The sequence below is a fragment of the Cryptomeria japonica genome, chromosome 2 (assembly GCF_030272615.1).
Source record: "Cryptomeria japonica chromosome 2, Sugi_1.0, whole genome shotgun sequence".
Lineage (NCBI taxonomy): Eukaryota > Viridiplantae > Streptophyta > Pinopsida > Cupressales > Cupressaceae > Cryptomeria > Cryptomeria japonica.
In genome coordinates this window covers 301,925,245-301,943,421 of record NC_081406.1, presented here as the reverse complement: position 1 = coordinate 301,943,421, position 18,177 = coordinate 301,925,245, and the positions used below count along the sequence as shown (strand labels likewise).

Here is an 18,177-nt window from a genome sequence, read left to right as displayed (position 1 = left end):
TCTTAGATGCAAAATTTGGTACAAGTTATCTACATACTACTTCATTAAAATCTTCCATCCATTCATTTTAACTCTTTCCAATATTCAATGTTCATGGTACTTGATGAATTTTTTTTTAAAAAGATCAGATCCATTTTTGTTCTTCAGATCATACCACAAGTTGCTAATGATGAATAGTAGATTATTTTAGAATGTTTTTTATAACTTATTTTTTTAGGTCATTATTCTATGGGTGTCAACAGCTTGGAGTGGTGGTCCTTTGAAATACTTACCATCTTTTCAGGTCTGTTGCCCAATCCAAAACTTGAGACATCAGTTCTTGCAATCTGGTATGTATGTCTAACGTGAGAATTCTGGTTATGAGATGTGATATAAGAAGTTTAATTATAAATGAATCTTGATTAGGGTATTTAATTGCATCTGCTTCATTTTTGTCTGAGCTAGTTTTGATATTTTGCAGCCTTAACACTTCTTCTATAGCATATATGATTCCCTTTGGTTTTAGTGCTGCTGTAAGGTAAGTTCATTTTTGCAGCTAACTAGTAAATTTCTACTATTTCTGTTAGTAATTTATCCTAGTCAACAAAGAATCATTTACCTATCAAGGATTTAATCAAAATCATTTTCAATCAAAAAATTTCACAATCCTCACGTTGCAGTACACGAGTTTCAAATGAACTGGGAGCTGGACGTCCAAATGCTGCCCGCTTAGCAGTGTATGCGGTGTTTTTTATAGCACTAACAGAGGCAGTCATGATAGGATGTCTTTTATTCTCTATACGAAATGTCTGGGGCTATGCTTACAGCAATGAAAAGGAAGTCATTGATTATATTGCAAGCATGATCCCATTGCTAACAGCCTCATCATTTTTGGATGGAATTCAATGCATTCTTTCAGGTTCAGATACCTTTTATAGTCATATTTGGAGCTATAAACAAATTCATCATGAAGTCATGTTAGCATAACAACGCTTTCTGTTTAAGTAATGGTTTTTTTGAAAATAATATTTCAGGCATTGCTAGAGGATGTGGGTGGCAAAAAGTGGGTGCTTACGTTAATCTTGGGGCATGCTGCATGGTTGGCATTCCTGCAGCTTTCTTTTTGGCCTTTGTGCTGCATATTGGTGGCAGGGTCAGTTACCCTTTCCCCACTGATATGATTTACAAAGCTCTGAAATTTATGTTTTCATTGCTAGAAGAGAATTTTGGAAAAGAAAATTAAAGTTTATCTTACCTGTTAGATTTTTGACTGATAAATGATAATCCTCAAAATAGAACTGTTATGGAAATCATAACTCTGATGTTCAACTGGCTAGACCATTCCCAGCAGCAGTCTGAGAATATAAATTATTTTCACTGTCATAAGGCATGCTATGAAGCCTCCATATGTAAAGGTGAGACAGGCAATATGCTCATTTCAAAATTGTTCATTCAGAATAGGATGCCAGAAACTAGAAATTGTTATTGAGACACTTCTACAAATTAACTGAGTGTACTGTGTAGGCATGAAGCTAACTTAATATTATATCTCATTCTCTATATTTCTTTGCTACATTTCCAATCCTTCTTCATCTGAATCCTAACTGCTAGGTAAATGCAAACTATTTTGCATCACAAGCTTGACTAGTTGTATTATAACATAAACCATAAAGCAATTGACAAAGTAATAAATGTGGAAGAGACTTGTTCAGAATTTTCCTAGTTCCTTTCCTCTTAGTAATAGTAGAGAAAGCACACAACTCTCTGTAAATGTAGGCTGCGGGGAAATGGTGGTGTTTACAAATAAGAAAACACAATACTACTTTTTAACATTTTGATTTGTTAATTATACCAAATTTTCTTGGATGTTTCAGGGACTCTGGCTCGGAATTATCTGTGGCCTTTTTGTACAATCATTTTCACTATTCCTAGTAACAACACGTATAGGCTGGGAAGAACAAGTAAGTAGCTCCAATTTTAGTATTCTAAAGAGAAAAGTGCAGCAATTACTGTTTTATATGAGAAAAGAAGACATGGATTGTATGCATTTATTTTTCCTGCAATGTAAATTATATGAGGCAGAACTAGAAGAATGAATATCGATGACCCATAGCAGCCTATAATGAATCTTATTTATATCAGACTGATTTCAAATTTCATTTGAGGTTGAAATGTATCTACATGATTTGAACATTTTCATTTGATGCACATTACATACATTAATGGAAGACTTATGTCCACATGCACATAGCATCTAGACCAACAAAAAAATTTGTTCTCAGATACTAAATCTACTATCTTCCTCTTTACAGTCTATTGAATTTGACATGAAAATGAATGCTTGCTTCGAATCTAGCTGAATAATATCCATGAATGTAGTAATATTGTTTACTCACATAAACATTGGTTGTCTTATGGGTAGGCAAGAAATGCAAGAGACAGAGTATATGCATCATCATTACCCATAGTTACTGATGATATAATAAAGGTATGAACTTTTTATTCTGTTTTTAAGAGAAGGCTGAATTTCGTGAAATTCCTATTAAATTATGAATGAAAAACTATGAGATAAAAGACATGGGAAAACGTATCTAAAGAAAAATGCTTTGATGTTTTTAAGCTGATTAAATACTGGGAAAATCAATTGATGCATAACTTATTGTCATGAAAAAAACAGGATGATAAAAAGTATCAACCTTGATGCTGATAAGCTTTGTAACCAATTTTCAAGCTCTTAAAGAACAAAGTTGATTTTTGGCTGCCTTCAGCTCTAAAATGTGTCAGGGTACTCTAGCTGTAAAGTCAATGCCATTATTAAATCAGACATTTCCTTAATTTATTTAATAGTGCTGGAAAGAGCGGCTTCATTGTCGGAGATTGGTGATAAGAAAAACTGATCAAATTATGATCGATGTTCCACAAGGACCATTGTAATCTTCTTCTCGAATGTGCTGTTATGCATCATTATTTTCATTGAGAAGTCTTTTGTAATGTCTCGGGGGTTTTTATTTTGGTTTATTTTTTTGATTAGTAAAGGCAGAGCCGAGTTTTATATTAATTATGCATAATTACAGTATTAACATAGCTGATTGATGAAGGATCAAAAAAGCTTATTGAATGCTTCTGAAACCATTCTCAGCACTTTCGAGAAAGAGGGTTTCCAGGCAAACAGAAAACCATAAGCATCATGATCTATCATTCCAAAATCTAACAAGATATGTAGAGTAGGATCATATAAACTATAGAAAGTTTGAATAGCAAATTCTCAACTGCCAAAATAACAGAGATTTTAACCATGATTATGTAGCCAAAAATTAACTATTACGAGAGTCTAGAGATAAGCAACGAAAATGTCTTTAAACATAACCAAATTAAGAAACCTAGCTTGCAATTTCGTTCAAGGGTTCGGTTTGAGAAGAAGAATTTCTCTCTCTCCCACAACCTCTACCCGGAGGACGGCCGTGGCCACGACCAGACCCACAACGACCCCTTCTGGCACCACCCCGACAATCCTGTTCAGCTTGGAGCTTCTCATCTTCGGCTTTCAAAGGCAGGATTCCATTTAGTCTTGCAAATTGAAAGAGGTCTTCCTCTCTACCCTGGTCTTTCGGATTTTCCCCTAAGAATCGCCACTTGAGATATCTGAGACCTACTCCAGCAAAAACCCTATGTCTGTCCAGGTCCTTCCCTTTCAGGTCTAACAAGAAGGGGTAATACTTAATGAGCTCGCCATGGGCATTGAACAGAATCCTCCCGCTTGGCCGAGGAGCCCCTGATTCATGGAGTGCCTTGTTCAAAATTTATTGGAATTCTTGAAGGATTTCATCTGGAAATAGCTTCTTAATGAAGCTCCATACAACTTGCTTGGCTAATTTTAAGTCCATCAGAGAAGCAATGAACCTGGATGATATACTAGTATTGTCTCCAGGATACTCCTCCCTATTCAAATGCCCACTTCCCAAAATCATTTTTACTGCCAAGATAACAGGAGACTCCAAGTGGAGAAGGAGGTGCTTCAGTCTCAAGTCTGTAATTCTTTTGAAGGATACTTGATGCGTTGAAGCCGAGAGGGAAATGGGGGTGTCTGCTCCAAAGCAGGAAGTAGGCGTTGGATAGATGCTCATAATAAACCCATACGGAGCCTCTGTCAACATGGTTGGCAATTGCAGTGAATTCAGACAAGAAAAGGAATGAAGCAGATTGAACTTTGGGATGATTTTGGCAGGATATGAATGATAACGACTTGCAGAATACACCAAGGAAAGATTGTCGAGCGGGCTCTTTAACGCCTAATTATGAGAAGTAGCTTTGCATTAAATTCGCCAGCTAAGGTGGCGGAGTATATTTGTCCCGGACAAGCCAAATATCCCTGGCTCAGTTAAGATGGCTATCCTATGGACAACGCATACCTTGAGTCCGAAATGACGGCTCTTGCCAGCTGGATCTCGAGAAGCGGATAAAAGAAAAGGCTTAATTTGAGGATGCCTTTAGATGACATCACTAAGTCCGGGCCTGCTGTTTACCCGAAGAAAAGTGAAGTTTGAATTCAAAAAAGAAATAGTCGTTTCCCACTAGACCGCCAAAGATAGACATTAGACATTTGCTTTGAATTTGGAGGCGATTTTTACTGGTTTTTCCTCACCTCTCTGAAATTCGTCTCTTACACTCAATAGACTCAAGGGGCATATTCCTACTGATTAACCTGATCTGCTAGACCAAGATACTGGGCTCCCTGATCCCACCAATGAATGAAGGTTCCCTGAGCTGCTAATTTTGAGAGGGCATCTGCCACTAAATCTGCTTCTCTATAGATATGCTTAGCTTCATAATGCTCTATTCTAGCCAAATTTTCTATTATATTATCTAGAATTGCCTGTAGCCTCCAATTTGGGGTTTTTTTCCTCTTAATTGCATTTATTATTATCTCTAAGTCTCCCTCCACTGTAACGTTTCTTAAACCATGCTTGATGCAATCCATCAATCCTAGTTGTAATGCTTTGAATTATGCTATATTGTTAGTGTCAAGTGGAATCGGCTTTGCCATTTTCCCTATGATTGATCCTGAGTGATCTTTGATTACATATCCTATGCTCGAGGGGCCTAGGTTGCCTCTAGAGGCACCATCAAAATTGACACCATCAAAATTTAATTTTAGTCAGCCAAGCTTCGGAAGGGTCTAGGTAGCATCCTTTTTTGGAGTTGGTTTTTTGCCCAAAAGATGGAGGAATCCTGATTCCTTGCCATTTTTTCCTAATGCTTTCATCCCATGAAGAGAAAACTTTGGGCGGTTCCAAAGAGAAAGCCATTTTGCAATTTATTGTGTCCACTATTGTCGATTCAATTGAGTTTAGGATTGATTCTGGCCTTTTGGCTTTGTCTTCAAATAGTCTGCGGCTCCTTTCTTTCCAAATTTCCCAGACTAAGCATGATGGCGACACCTCCATGATTTGATTCAAGGTGCTCTCCTTAACTGGGAAGGGCCAGCTTTGAAATAGGGATTTTATGTCATTCGGCAGGGCTGTGATCCACCTCAGTTTAGCACAAAGCCAATGCCAACATTTGGAAGCAAAGGGGCAATTCAGTAGGAGGTGGTCCACTATCTCTGTCTGGGCTTTACACATAATGCACCTTGATGGTCCTTCATATCCCATTTTTGTAAACTTTTCTGCAGTTAGGATTTTTTTTTATAGGCTAGCCACGCGAAAATCCCTGCTTTTGGAATGATCTTGGAACTCCAAAACAGCTTAATCAGAATATCCTACTTGTCCTGATTTGAATTACTGACTAGAACTTTGTAGCCATCTTTAGAGTTATATTGCCCTGTTTTGGAGGATGCCCAAATTAAAGTGTCTGCTCCTCTTCTAGGATTGATATTTCTTGCTTTTAGTTGTTCTAAGAGTTGGTCTAGATCTTCCCCTGGGATTGGCAATCCTTCCATTGATTTCCACCGCCAACTTTGAATATTCAACGTGCCATCCTCTACCAAATAGTCTCTAACTCGAACACCCCAATGTTGTTTAAACCAGTGCTCTGTTATAGGAATATTGAGGGAGTTTGCAACAGGTGGATAACCACCCCAAGAGTCCTCCCAGAAGAGACTAGATGATCCATCATGAATATCCCATGTGATCAATTCTGAAACCAATTTTCTACAAGAGATGATAAAGTTCCAGGTTCTATATCCCTTGAGCAAATTGTCTGTTCTAAGAAGGTTGAGAGGATCCTGATCTGGTAAATACTTGGTTGCCAACATTCTGACCCATGTGATATTAGGATTATTTATGAACTTTTAAACTAGTTTGGCCCCTAGGGCTTTGTTTTGCAATTTAAGATCCTTGATGCCTAAGCCCCCCATTGTCTTGGGCTTGATTATTTTATCCCAAGCAATTAAGGCAATTTTGCGCTTTTCCTTAGTGTTTTGCCAAAAGAAATTTCTCATCTTCTTAATTATAAAGGAGTTAGCACTAGCTGATAGGGATAAGATGGATAATAGATAAATAGGTAGGGCCGAGACCACTGCTTGAATCATCGCTAGGCTTCCAACCCAAGAGAGCCACTTTCCCTTCGAAGAGTTTGAATTTTGTTCCACTTTTAACTTTAAGGGATCCCAAAATTTAGTGTTCCTTAGACCTCGGTCTATTGGGATGCCCAAATGTATGCATGAGAGAGATCCTTCTCTGCAATCTAGAATTCTAAGGATCTTGGCCTGTAGTAGATTTGAGGTGGAGAAAAAATAAACTTTAGTTTTATCCTTATTTCTTATTTGACCTGAGGCCTTTCCATAAGATTCTAATAGCTGGTTTAGGTGGGTTGCTTCCTTAGCTTTTGCTGCCCCCAAGAGGATATTATCATCTACAAACTACTGGTGGGTAACTGCAAAATTTTTGGTTACTTTGATTCCCTCTAAAAGGTTATTAATGTGACTTGCTTTGATTTCTCTTCCCAAAGCCTCCCCCATTATAATATAGAGGAAAGGAGATATAGGATCTCCTTGTCTGATGCCCCTTGTGGAAGAAAAGAAGCTTGTTGGCTTTCCATTTATCAGAACTGAAAATTTAGGTGTTGAGATGCATTCAAACACCTAGTTGATCCATTGTTTGGCAAAGCCAAAAGCTTGCATGATTTTGCAGAGAAAACGCCAATGTACACTATCATAAGCTTTTGATATGTCTAATTTTATTATCATACCTGGTCTATTTGTACTTTGAAGGGTGTGGATTACTTCTTGTGCTAGTATTACCCCATCAAGAATTGAGTGGCCTGGGACAAACCCTGTCTGTTCTTCTGATATAATACTTTCCATGAGGGGCTTCATTTTGTTCGTCGTAACTTTTGAGAGGATTTTGTAGATTGTATTGCATAGGGAAATGGGTCTAAAATCACCTAGATTTGTTGCTTTCTCCTTCTTTGGAATGAGTGCTATAAATGTATTATTTACTTCTTTGAGAATTCTCCCTGATCTCCTTGAGCATTCTAGAGCTTCTGTAAGGTCCTGACCTAATATATGTCAGCACTTCTTGAAAAAATCCGCAGGGAAGCCATCCGGGCCAGGAGCCTTACCAGAGGGAAGTTGATTAAGGGCTTGAAATACTTCCTCCAACTTGATTCTCTCATTTAGTTTCTAGTTTTGCTCGTCTGTTATGATCTTAGGGATCACTTCCAGAAACTTTTTTTGTTCAGGCAATTGAGATCATTCTGTGTTATTTAAGAGATTAAAATAAAAGGTGGTGATCTCTTTCTTTATCTCATCAGGGTCCTCTGAGATTTGGTTATGCTTTGTCTCCAATTTTGATATCCAATTCTTGCTCCTTTTGAGCTTTGTAAAATTATGGAAAAACTTGGTATTTTTATCCCCCATTCTAAGCCAGTTCTCTCTAGACTTTTGTTTCTAGAAAATTTCTTCTTTTGAAAGAATATCCTCATACTCCAAAAGGAGGTTCTTTTCTTGATGAAAGGATTCTTGATCCATTCCCACCAAAATGATCTTGTCATTTAGAGCTTCCAATCTCTCTTCTAGTGATCTTTTTGTTGAAAAAATGTTTTTGTAGTGCTGAGAATTCCATTGGAGCAATTTTTGCTTTACTAATTTTAGCTTTGCAATAAAGCAAAAGAGTTTTGATCCTTCAAATAATTCTTCATTCCACCAATTCTCTATTAGAGTTAGAAAGTTTGGATCTTTCATCCACATATTCTCAAACCTAAATGGAGCTCTAGAAATTTCCTAATTGCCTAGCAGAGAAAGCAAAATGGGGTAATGATCTGATCCTGAGCAAAAGAGAACGACGCAGGAGAAAGTAAAGGGAAAGAGCCCGAAGTCACCTTTCCAGAAGAATCTATCTATTTTTTTTGCTATATTGCTGAAACCTTTCCTTCTATTTGTCCATGTGAAGGTGTCCCCTGAATCTATTTCTAATAGACCATTCCTTTCAATCCAATTGTTGAAGTCCTGTTGGGATCCACCTAAACGGGTGATTCCTCCCCTTTTGTCAGACGCCTATGAAAAGTTGATCCTCAGTCAAAAAAGACAAGACTCCATCTAAAGAGGACCATAAGAGACATTTTTTGTGTGGGGACATTGGACCATAAGTGTTTATAACAAAAAGGAAGTATTTGATTGAAGATGAGTAATTTTGGCAAGAAGCCAATTTCTGTTAGAAGCGATACCCTCAGCTTTGACTTGGGAAGGCTTCCAAATTATCATTAAGCCTCCAGAGGCCCCTTCTGAAGCCACTATCAATTGTAGAGATACCTAAAACAAGGGACTAATTCCACTTCCAAATGAGATTGCTTGCTTACACTCCAATTTAGTTTCTTGCAAGAGGATGATGTTTGCACTGACCAAAAGAATCCTTCTTTTGATCACCCTCTGTTTGTTAGGGGCATTGAGACCCCTAACATTCCATGATAGGATTTTCATTGTTGTTCAAGAAGGGGATTTCCCTTCCCTACTTTCTAGAGATCTAATAGTTTTGATTGATTCTCCGTAGCCCCATCTTGAGTTCTAGCTCCAATGAGGGATTTGCGACCCTTCTTAGGAGGGGAAGATCCAAAGTCTGGTTTCTCCAATCCCTCTTGATTCTGATGCAGCCCTAGTTTCCTTTTTTCCTTAATCTGAGAGTACAATATTGCTAGAGGAGTATCTAAGATTGAGTCCGGGTCTTCATTCTCTATAATAAAATCCTAAAGAAGTTTCTAGGCATTTTGATCCATAGACAAATCCAGACCGTGAGGCACTAAAGGCGAAGAAAACATAACTGGGTAAGGGATTTCCACCGAGAGATTAATATGTTGGTTTGATGGGGGTGGATTTGAAGAAGGAGAAATCTCTCCTTTAGATAGGTGTGGTTCATATTCCTCCTTCAGATAGGTGTGGTTCATATTCCTCCTCCAGATCAGCTTTAAGGTCCTTTTCAATGACATCATCTTCCTGTAGGATTTTTGCAAGATGCATAGGTTTACTTTTACTAGATTTTATTAGCTGATGGGTTCCCCTTAGTCTCTTTCACCTTAAACTATTCTTCCTTTTTGAAACCTTAGCAGGAGGTTGGGAGAATGTATTGAAAGCTTCTCTACTTAGGGAAGGAGTTTTTTATTGACCAAACAAACTCCTAACAGCCTTTTGAGATTGGATCTTAACAATCGAGGATAGAATGAGAGGAGGACAACTTAAAGGAGAAGGCAAAGAGATCTGAGGAACCTAACCTAGATTAGATTGATTCAGCTCACCTGGCTTGTCTCTTGAAAACCGATTTATTCTAGGAGTATGAAGGAACTGTGAGTCTGAAGGAGCTGGAGAGACAGGTGGAGTAGTTAAAGCTCTATCTTGAGACTACCGAGAAGCATTCTTGCTTGTCTGGGCTGCATCCAAAGTAGGTGGGTCCGATAGGTTTTCCAATCCCTTGACCATCTTCTGAAAGTCTTGACCAGTAGTGGTTAGCTCTGAAGGCGAATGAGGTAGATTGGGACCTCCCATAGAAGCTACCAATGAGCTATTTTTAACTATTTGGTTACAAAGAATACATTTGCCAGGGATTTCCTTTCCCATTCTCATAACTTTCTGATTCCATCTACCCATTTCTAAAATAATTTCTAAATCACTATAAAAGCCTTTCTTAAGGTCAATCTCAACATAAATGTTAGCTACATCCCCTTTGAGGCCATTCAGGAAATCCGCCTCAATCCCCACTAAAGATCCTAAAGCGTCGTCGATCTTCAACAGAGCCTCTAGACACCAAAACTCATATGGGAGGCCTACTAATGAAAGCCATACTACAGTTTTCTCAAATCTATGATGCACTGGGTCGAAGCCTGGTTTCCAATCTAGAAAATGAAAGGTCGAGCCTTGAAAAAACAATGGACTGCCTTTCGTGATTGCTTTCTTCAAAGATGAGTCAATGCATTCTAAGAAGAAAAAATTATTTTGAAGTTGTCTGGCTGAAATCAGACCTAGAAAGGAAGACTTCCACCAGGCGATTATATCTTTTCTATTCTCGCCACTACCGCACCATTGTGCAAAGAAAGTATTTTCTGTGAATCGAGCAATCATAGGATTCAAAGAGTCTGAAGGTAGAACAAACAGTTTGCTTCCCATGGACTTCCTATTCCATTTCTGATCCTTGCGTTCAAAGTTAGGAGTTGGCCACGGGGAAAAAGGTTTTTTGAAACCCGAGGCCCTCGAACCCCTGTAGGACAAGGTGGATGCGGCTAAAGGGCGAGCTTACAAATTTTGGTGATGAGGATGTTGGTTATATGACAGGGTTTGCTTTGGAGGAGCAAATCTTTGATCCCTAGCTGAAATAGGGATGCTATTTGGGCCTGTTGCTACTATCTTAGCCCAAGAGTCTAAGCTTTGGTGCTTCGCAGCATCGTTAAACCAATGTTTTTAATTACTTGCTCGCTGAGCAATGCCAGACCGATGAGGAAAGATTGTTCTCTCTAGTGGGAGGCTTGCCTGAGGACCCAACCAGGAATGACTTTGATAGTTCTGGTTCTTATGAAGCCGTTGAAATTTATGATTCTTCTAGTAGCTTGAGGGTTTCTGGAAATCTGTCTGGGTGTTCTGTCGCCTAAAGGGGCCCTGGTTAGAGTATTGATTTTGGAACCGCACTGATTTCTGAAAGTTCTGATTTCTCTGAGTTCTCTGATCTCTTGAGGAAAAATCTTGAGGTCTTGAGGAATAACCTCGAAGATTCCATTTGCTTTGAGCCAACTCCATTCATGCCCAAGAGTGTTTTTATTTTGGTTTTATTCGGCTATGTTTTTACCTTGTAGTGATAATGTTTTGTATTATTATTAATGTGTTTTTTGATGAGGTTTTGTATTAGTGTCTGGATTGTTGACTATGTATTATAGATGTATTTGTTGTGTCTTTAATATGTTCAGATTATTGGATTAATTTCATTTTATTGTTTCCATTACATATATAATATATATGTGTTCATCATAATTGATGCAACATTCTAGATTATTAGTTATTTCTACACCTTTATGTCCAAGTCATGCTTATCATAAATGATTTCTAGTAAAATGTGATGATTTAAGGATTTATTTGGATATTATGTTATGTTGGGTGTTTGTTGCATTTGCTTGGCTATTCTTTAATGGTGTTGGTAAATGTGATATTTCACTTGAATGTGCAAGTATGATACTTTCTTTCCCCGTTAATGGTCAATTTAGAGAAAACATGCTTGATAAGCTCCATCCCACTCAATTGAATGTGGAATAAGTCTTGTGAATCCCTAGGTAAATCTAGATCTATGTCAATGATAATTCCAAAATATATATGTTTTGTTTGAACTTTTAAAGTGAGTGAGTCCTTTATGTGTGGTTGATTTTTTTGTTGTCCTGCATTTTTAGGTTATATCAGTTACATATTCATCATATTTATGAATTTTTTAATTTTTTAATGTTTTCAGTAGAAAGATAATATGTTTGCTAGATATTTTATTTCCAATGAAAGAAATTAACGTGTATTAACTCATTCTTTAGAAATCAAAATATTTGTGGAAAATAGAATTGCTATAATTGAAAATTTAATTTAATTTGTTTCAATCTCATGTGATCACTACAAAAATATCAAAGTTAAATGAATTATGTTGTATTACCTTATTGGATTATTAGCATGAGAAAATCTTAATTAAGTTAACTCCAGTGTTTTAAACTAGTTTATATTTGGTGCAAAGATAATTTGTTAAATGTTTGAAAAAAAACATGTTAATGAAAATACTTTAAGTGGGAAGATATTTTAATTGTTGAAAAAACTCCTATTTAAAATATTCTTGAAGTAGGAAATAGAGAAAAATTGTAGAAGGGGTTTGTCATGTCCCACATAGTAGGAGGCTAGGAAATTAGAAATGAAATAAAGTAGTCAAAGTAGCAAAATGAATGGAGTATGGGTTGCGGCTTGTTTTAAGAGTATTGTGTGAGGAGGAAGAAAAAAAGAAGAATGAGAGGGAGTTGAATCGTGTGGGAGAGCAGGGGCATGTGAAATCAAAGCTCATAAAAAGAGCTATGGGCATCCAACAAAAGAGGAATTTGATTATGGTATGCACAACTAAGGGTAGAGACTTTGAGAAAGTTGAATAGATAATAATGCACTATGTTTTATAGTTGTAGTTTCTCTAAATTTCTCTTGTTTTAATGCATCTCATCCTTGTAAAAAGATAAGATCTTACATCTTTTGCTCAACTTAATCATACTTAGGAAAAAAAATCTCTTTTGAATTGGCAAGGACTCATAAAGTCATTTAATTTAATTTTCCCTTAATTATCATTCATCACTCTTCAAGTGTCATAGGATGAAGATGAATATTTTAGTTATAGACTATGACTTTTGTGTGGTTGAGCTTCAATCTTACATTACTATGTAGGATGGACACACAAGATTTTGTTAGGAGCATAGATGTGACTAGAGACAAATCCAATGTGATCACTTGTTAATGCTTCTTTGTTAAAGCTCTATGCCATTGATTTTAGACCCAAATACAATTTCCAAATGAGCCCGCAATAGAATACCAAAGCAATAATGATACCAAAATGACTAGCAACAATCTAAAAAATATGTTAAAACTACCATTTTCTAATATATGAATAAGTACTACTAATTTTATTTCATAAGAAAAATTTATAACAATACAATGTATGTAGTTACTCGTGATCTAATAAAAGTATGTGCTTTTTATTCCACTTTTAAGAAAAAGTTGATTATGGGGAAATTCCTATTAAATTAAGAATGAAAACTTCTATGAGATAAAAGATGTGTAAAAAAGCATCTAAATGAAAATGTTTTGATGTTTCTAAGCTGATAGAATACCCTTGACTTATTGTCAGGAATGTTTGTCATCAAACAGGATGATAAAAAATTTCAACATTGATGGTGCTAAGTTGTGTAACTAATTTTCAAGCTCTAAAATGTGTCAGGAAAAACTATGTCAATTTGTTTCTTAAAGTGTAATCAAATTCAAATCAATTTTCACAAGGATCATGTAATTCTTCTATTCTGGTTGTTTTTCTTGAGAAAATAGTTTATTATAATTATATTTTTATGAGGTTTTGTATTAGCATGGTTCATTATATGTATGTATTATTGAATTAGTTCCACTTTATTGTTTTCACTATATATAATATAGATTTGTTCTTTATATTTAACGCAACATTTAAGATTATTATTAATTTTTACATCATTATGTCTAGTCATATTTATCATAGATGATTTCTAGTAAAAATGTGATAATTTATATATTCATTTGGTTGTTATGTCATGTTGGCTAGGTGTTTATCCTACTTGCTTGGCTATTCTTTAATAATGTAGGCAAATATGATAATTTACTTAAGTATAAAAGTACGATATTTTTTTCCAATGATGGTCTCTTTAGAGATGGTTGCATATGGTAAAACATGTTAGATAAACTACATGTCACTCAATTGAGCGTGAAATGAGTTTTGTGAATTTTTTTGTCCTACTGCATTTTAAGTTATATCAAATATATGTGTTATAGTTACTAAATTTGTAATGTTTTGAGTAGAAAGATAATTAGTTGTACTCTTGTGTAAATATGTTTGCTATAGATTTTATATATAGTGAAAGAAATTAAAGTGCATTTGAATCATTCTTTAGAAATAAAATATTTACTTGTTGGAAATAGAATTGTTATTATTGAAAATTTTATTTATTTAATTTGTTTCAATCCCATGTGATCACTAAAAAAATATTAAATTTTAATGAATTATGTTATATTGTCTTATTGGATTATTACCATGAGAAAATCTTAATTATAAGTTAATTCCAATGTATTAGCTTAGTTTATATTTGGTGCAAAGATAATTTGTTAAATGTTTTAAAGAAAAAATAATAATGAAATTGTTTTAAGTGGGAAAATATTTAAATGTTGAAAAAATTTCTATTTGAAATATTCTTGAAGTTGAAAATGGAGGAAAAATGCAAAAGAGGCTTAGAAAATTGTTAAAAAAAAAGAAAAGGTTTGAAAACCATTTCCTTTCTCTTTTGAAATTTTTTTTTTGAAGACTAGAAAACTTGGAATTGGATTGCTTGTGAGTGATAAAGGTTGTTGGAGGTTTATGATTTTCAAAGAAACCCTCTTCTTTATTATTTTAAACTTGAATTTGGAATGTATTTATCTTGTTATTTTATGTATTGAAAGGGATTTTTTTCATTTGCTATGTTAACAATAGGTGGAGATGTATAGATTCTCTCTTAGAGGATTGTTTTAAATGAATTCTCATATTCATATTTTTATTAAAAAAAAATTTAAAAAAATTCTAAATAAGAAAAGGATCGAAGGCTCTAAGATGAAGGAGACTCTATACAATTAAGGAGGAGGTTGACCATCCGTGTGATTTTTCGTCTCGCGTGGGCTTTGGGGGAGAGAATGGTGAAAAATCATTCAAACAAGCAATTTTGAGAAAGAAGAGCCTACCAGAAGGATCCAAGTTCATTGTGAAACAAATATCGGGTGAGGAAGATTTGACTAGCGATGGAGAAGGAATTAAGAATATCTCAGCCCTTGATCTTGTTGTTTTTTTTTAATAATCAAATGACCATAGCTATTGATAGTAAAAAATCTAGGTTAAAAAATGTTGTGATATTTCTTGCGGCCCTGGACATAAATAAAATCCCTTCTAGAAACTACATGAATAATTGTTTGCAGAACACCTAGGGGAAAAAGCTAGGGTTAAACTTTTCTTTCTGCTGCATGATTCAGAAAGGGTTTTTTTTTTTTTTTTCAATAACCCTAGAAGTTAGAAAGAGGTTATTAAGAAACAATACTAGACCATTGTCTATGGTTTCTTTCGGTTCATTAGGTGGCATCCTAAGGCTAATATAGATGAGATTTTGGTTCTATCGAGCTCTAGATGGATATATGTGCACAATATTCCCCCTTTTTATGGAATATTATCCCTAATGCACTGGAACCTTTAGGGAATTTGATTAGAATGGATGAAATGGCTTCCCTATTGTTTCACATGAATGCAAGACTACTTATCTCAATTAGCCCTGGGATGGACCTCCTGAGGGACCTTAAACTAGAACTAAAAATTGAAACTATTGTTTGCCTTGTTGAAATTATGGGAGGAATTAATGCATGTTTCCTATGTAGAAGGGAAGGGCATGTAAGGATAAATTTCCCCCTCATTAAGAATAATTAGATGGAAACCAATCCTAAATCTAAGACTAATAAGTCTGCAAACCCTAATAAGGCTAGTTCAAAATATGCTAATGATATTACCTTGCCCCCCAATAAACCTCCAACCGAGGATGCTTGTGCAGTTTTTCCAAAGTCTGGTGATAATAATGCTATTTCCTACCCCACCTCTCATGAACCACCTTCAACCACTACTAAAGATGTCATCTTTGTACCTCTTGAGAAGGCCTATATTGTCAACCATTCCCAACCCATTTTTTATCATATTGGGCACTTTGCCCCCTCCCTTGTTTCTGACTTTAATAACTCTTTGTCTAAAAAAATGGATATCTTTAGTGCTGAAATTAGAAAGGCTAGACGTACCTCTCTCAATTTTCAATCCCTAGCCTTGTCACCTAAGGACAATGTGTTTCCCCCTATGGAAAATGATATCATACCTAAACACAAAACCTTCAATTCCCAACAACTTATCTTTGGGAAATTACAAAGGATGATTGATGCCAGAACTAGGATTCAAAGCCTACTGAATGGAGGCAAGCAAATGATTGGTAATGGTGACAGTAATAAAGATGAGGACTTACCCACTACCCTCTTTAACTCCCCTACTAGTGTTACAAGTAGTGCCCTTATTACTAGTTCTGCTAGCCCTATTGGAAAGTTGATTGAGTCTGAAGGGGAAAAGATATGTGAGAACACCAATGAAGTGTCTGATGGAGAAACTAAAGTTGTGATAAAAGACATAGATGGGGCTCTTAAGGCTATAAAAAGGGACTATGGCTCTATAGAACATGGACTTGAAGTCTCTATGGTCGTTAAGCCCCAAACAACTCTTCTCTTCAGACTAGGCTAGAGATTTAGCAGAGAGTTAGGACTGTCTAATGAGAGCACTGGATCTGCCAATGGTAGTGAAGTGTTAGAGAGTATGGAGTTAGAATCAGATGATGAAAGTGAAGACATAGAAGATAAAATTGTTAAGTGGGCTATTGTCCCCTTCAAGGGAAATCCTAGTAAAGACATTATAGAATAAGCCATGAGGAATTTGGTGGTAGGAAAGTAAGGAGAAAAAAGACAACTAAAAAGATCACAAACAGGGCACCCCCAAGTTGGGGGCTAATCAAATATTTGAATTTAAGAGAAAGAGGGGATGACCTAATGGTTCCTCGACTCTTGCACAAGAAAATAAAGCTCCCAAAGGAGTATTTCCCAAATGCTACAGTAGTTTTAGGGTACCTATGGATACTATACCTTAACTTCCCATGGAATTAAAACTTTCATCTTAGAATGTCAGGGGCCTTGAATCCCCAAATAGTAAGTATGTGGTGAAAATATTTATGAAAATGAATAAAGACTTTGATATTTTACTTCTCTAAGAATTGAAGACTGACAACTTTTACCTGGATAGTAGTCTAAAATATATCTAGAAGGATGCTAATTATTATGTTACCAAGCATAATAAAGGAAAAGGTGGTGCAGCTATCCTAGTGAGTAATAGGTGGAGAAAATATATTACCAAATGGGGTTCCTTGCCCCACAATATGTTATCATTGTATTTCATTTCAAAGAAAAAAAGATGACCCCTTACGATTTTTTGATAAATTTGTCCTCATTTCTCTAAGGTTAGTGTTTTGAGGCATTTTTGGTCGCCTCATTGGTCCTTGAATACTTAGTACTCAATCTTATAAAATTTCGCTTTATTAGTTAAAATTCAAATTTTAACTTAAAAATGAGTTTTATTGCTTTAGTGCAAAATCAAGTATATAAGTGCAATTTTACACTAAGTTTGTTAGTTTGGTGTAAACTCGAGGTTTAAACCTAACATTACATGTTTTTTTTTAAAGTTTGGTGTAATTCAAACTTGTAAGTATCACTTACACTGCTTTTGGTTCTTATGGTGTAAATTTGACTTACAAGTCTGAATTACTCCATTATTAAGCACGATTTGCATTTAATGTTTTGCTAGGTGTTTGATTTTATTTGGGTTTCTTCCTCCTTTATTTTAATTTGGTGTCATTTCTTTTCATTGTTGATTGGATTAGTTCACGTGGCACTAAAGCTCTTTTTTTCTTAGGTCGAGAGTGTTTTCTTCATGATATGATTCTTCCCTCGTGCTTTCCCACTTTGTTTTCTTGTTTTAGCTTTTTTTTTTAATGGTTTTCCCTACAGTAGAAGTCAGGATAATAATCGCGATATACACTCAAGGTATCTTGGGGTGTATATCATTATTATTATCTCGCCTAAGTCCTTGCTGTTATTTTATTTTTTGATGCCCTAGTTTTTGGTGTGGGTCAGGTTTGTAAACCCGGCACACACCAAAGCCCTTGCTTTGATGTGTGTTGATTTTACACTCGACCCACATCATTGGCTTTTCTTTCAATAATTTTCCAAATGGTGCAAGACAGGATTATGAACCCACCATGCACCAAAGCATTGCTCCATGGTACATGTTGGGGCCATCATCCCAACTCGCACCTTACCCACCCCTTTGTGTTTTTGTTCAGTGTTTCCTACAGGTGCTAGTCAGAGTTGTATATCTGACT

The 18,177-nt window shown here is 35.8% G+C and overlaps 1 protein-coding gene across 1 annotated transcript in view; it reads left to right on the top strand.

Annotated features, from left to right (window-relative positions):
* LOC131075388 (protein DETOXIFICATION 16-like) overlaps nucleotides 1-2,899 on the top strand; it is a 43,161-nt gene extending 40,262 nt beyond the window's left edge. Inside the window, exons 9-10 of the mRNA XM_058012223.2 lie at nucleotides 2,402-2,467; nucleotides 2,657-2,899. Of these exons, the coding sequence (XP_057868206.1) occupies nucleotides 2,402-2,467; nucleotides 2,657-2,680 (90 nt within the window). The 3' untranslated portion in view covers nucleotides 2,681-2,899. The remainder of the gene's footprint in view (nucleotides 1-2,401; nucleotides 2,468-2,656) is intronic.
* Nucleotides 2,900-18,177: the final 15,278 nt, after the last annotated feature.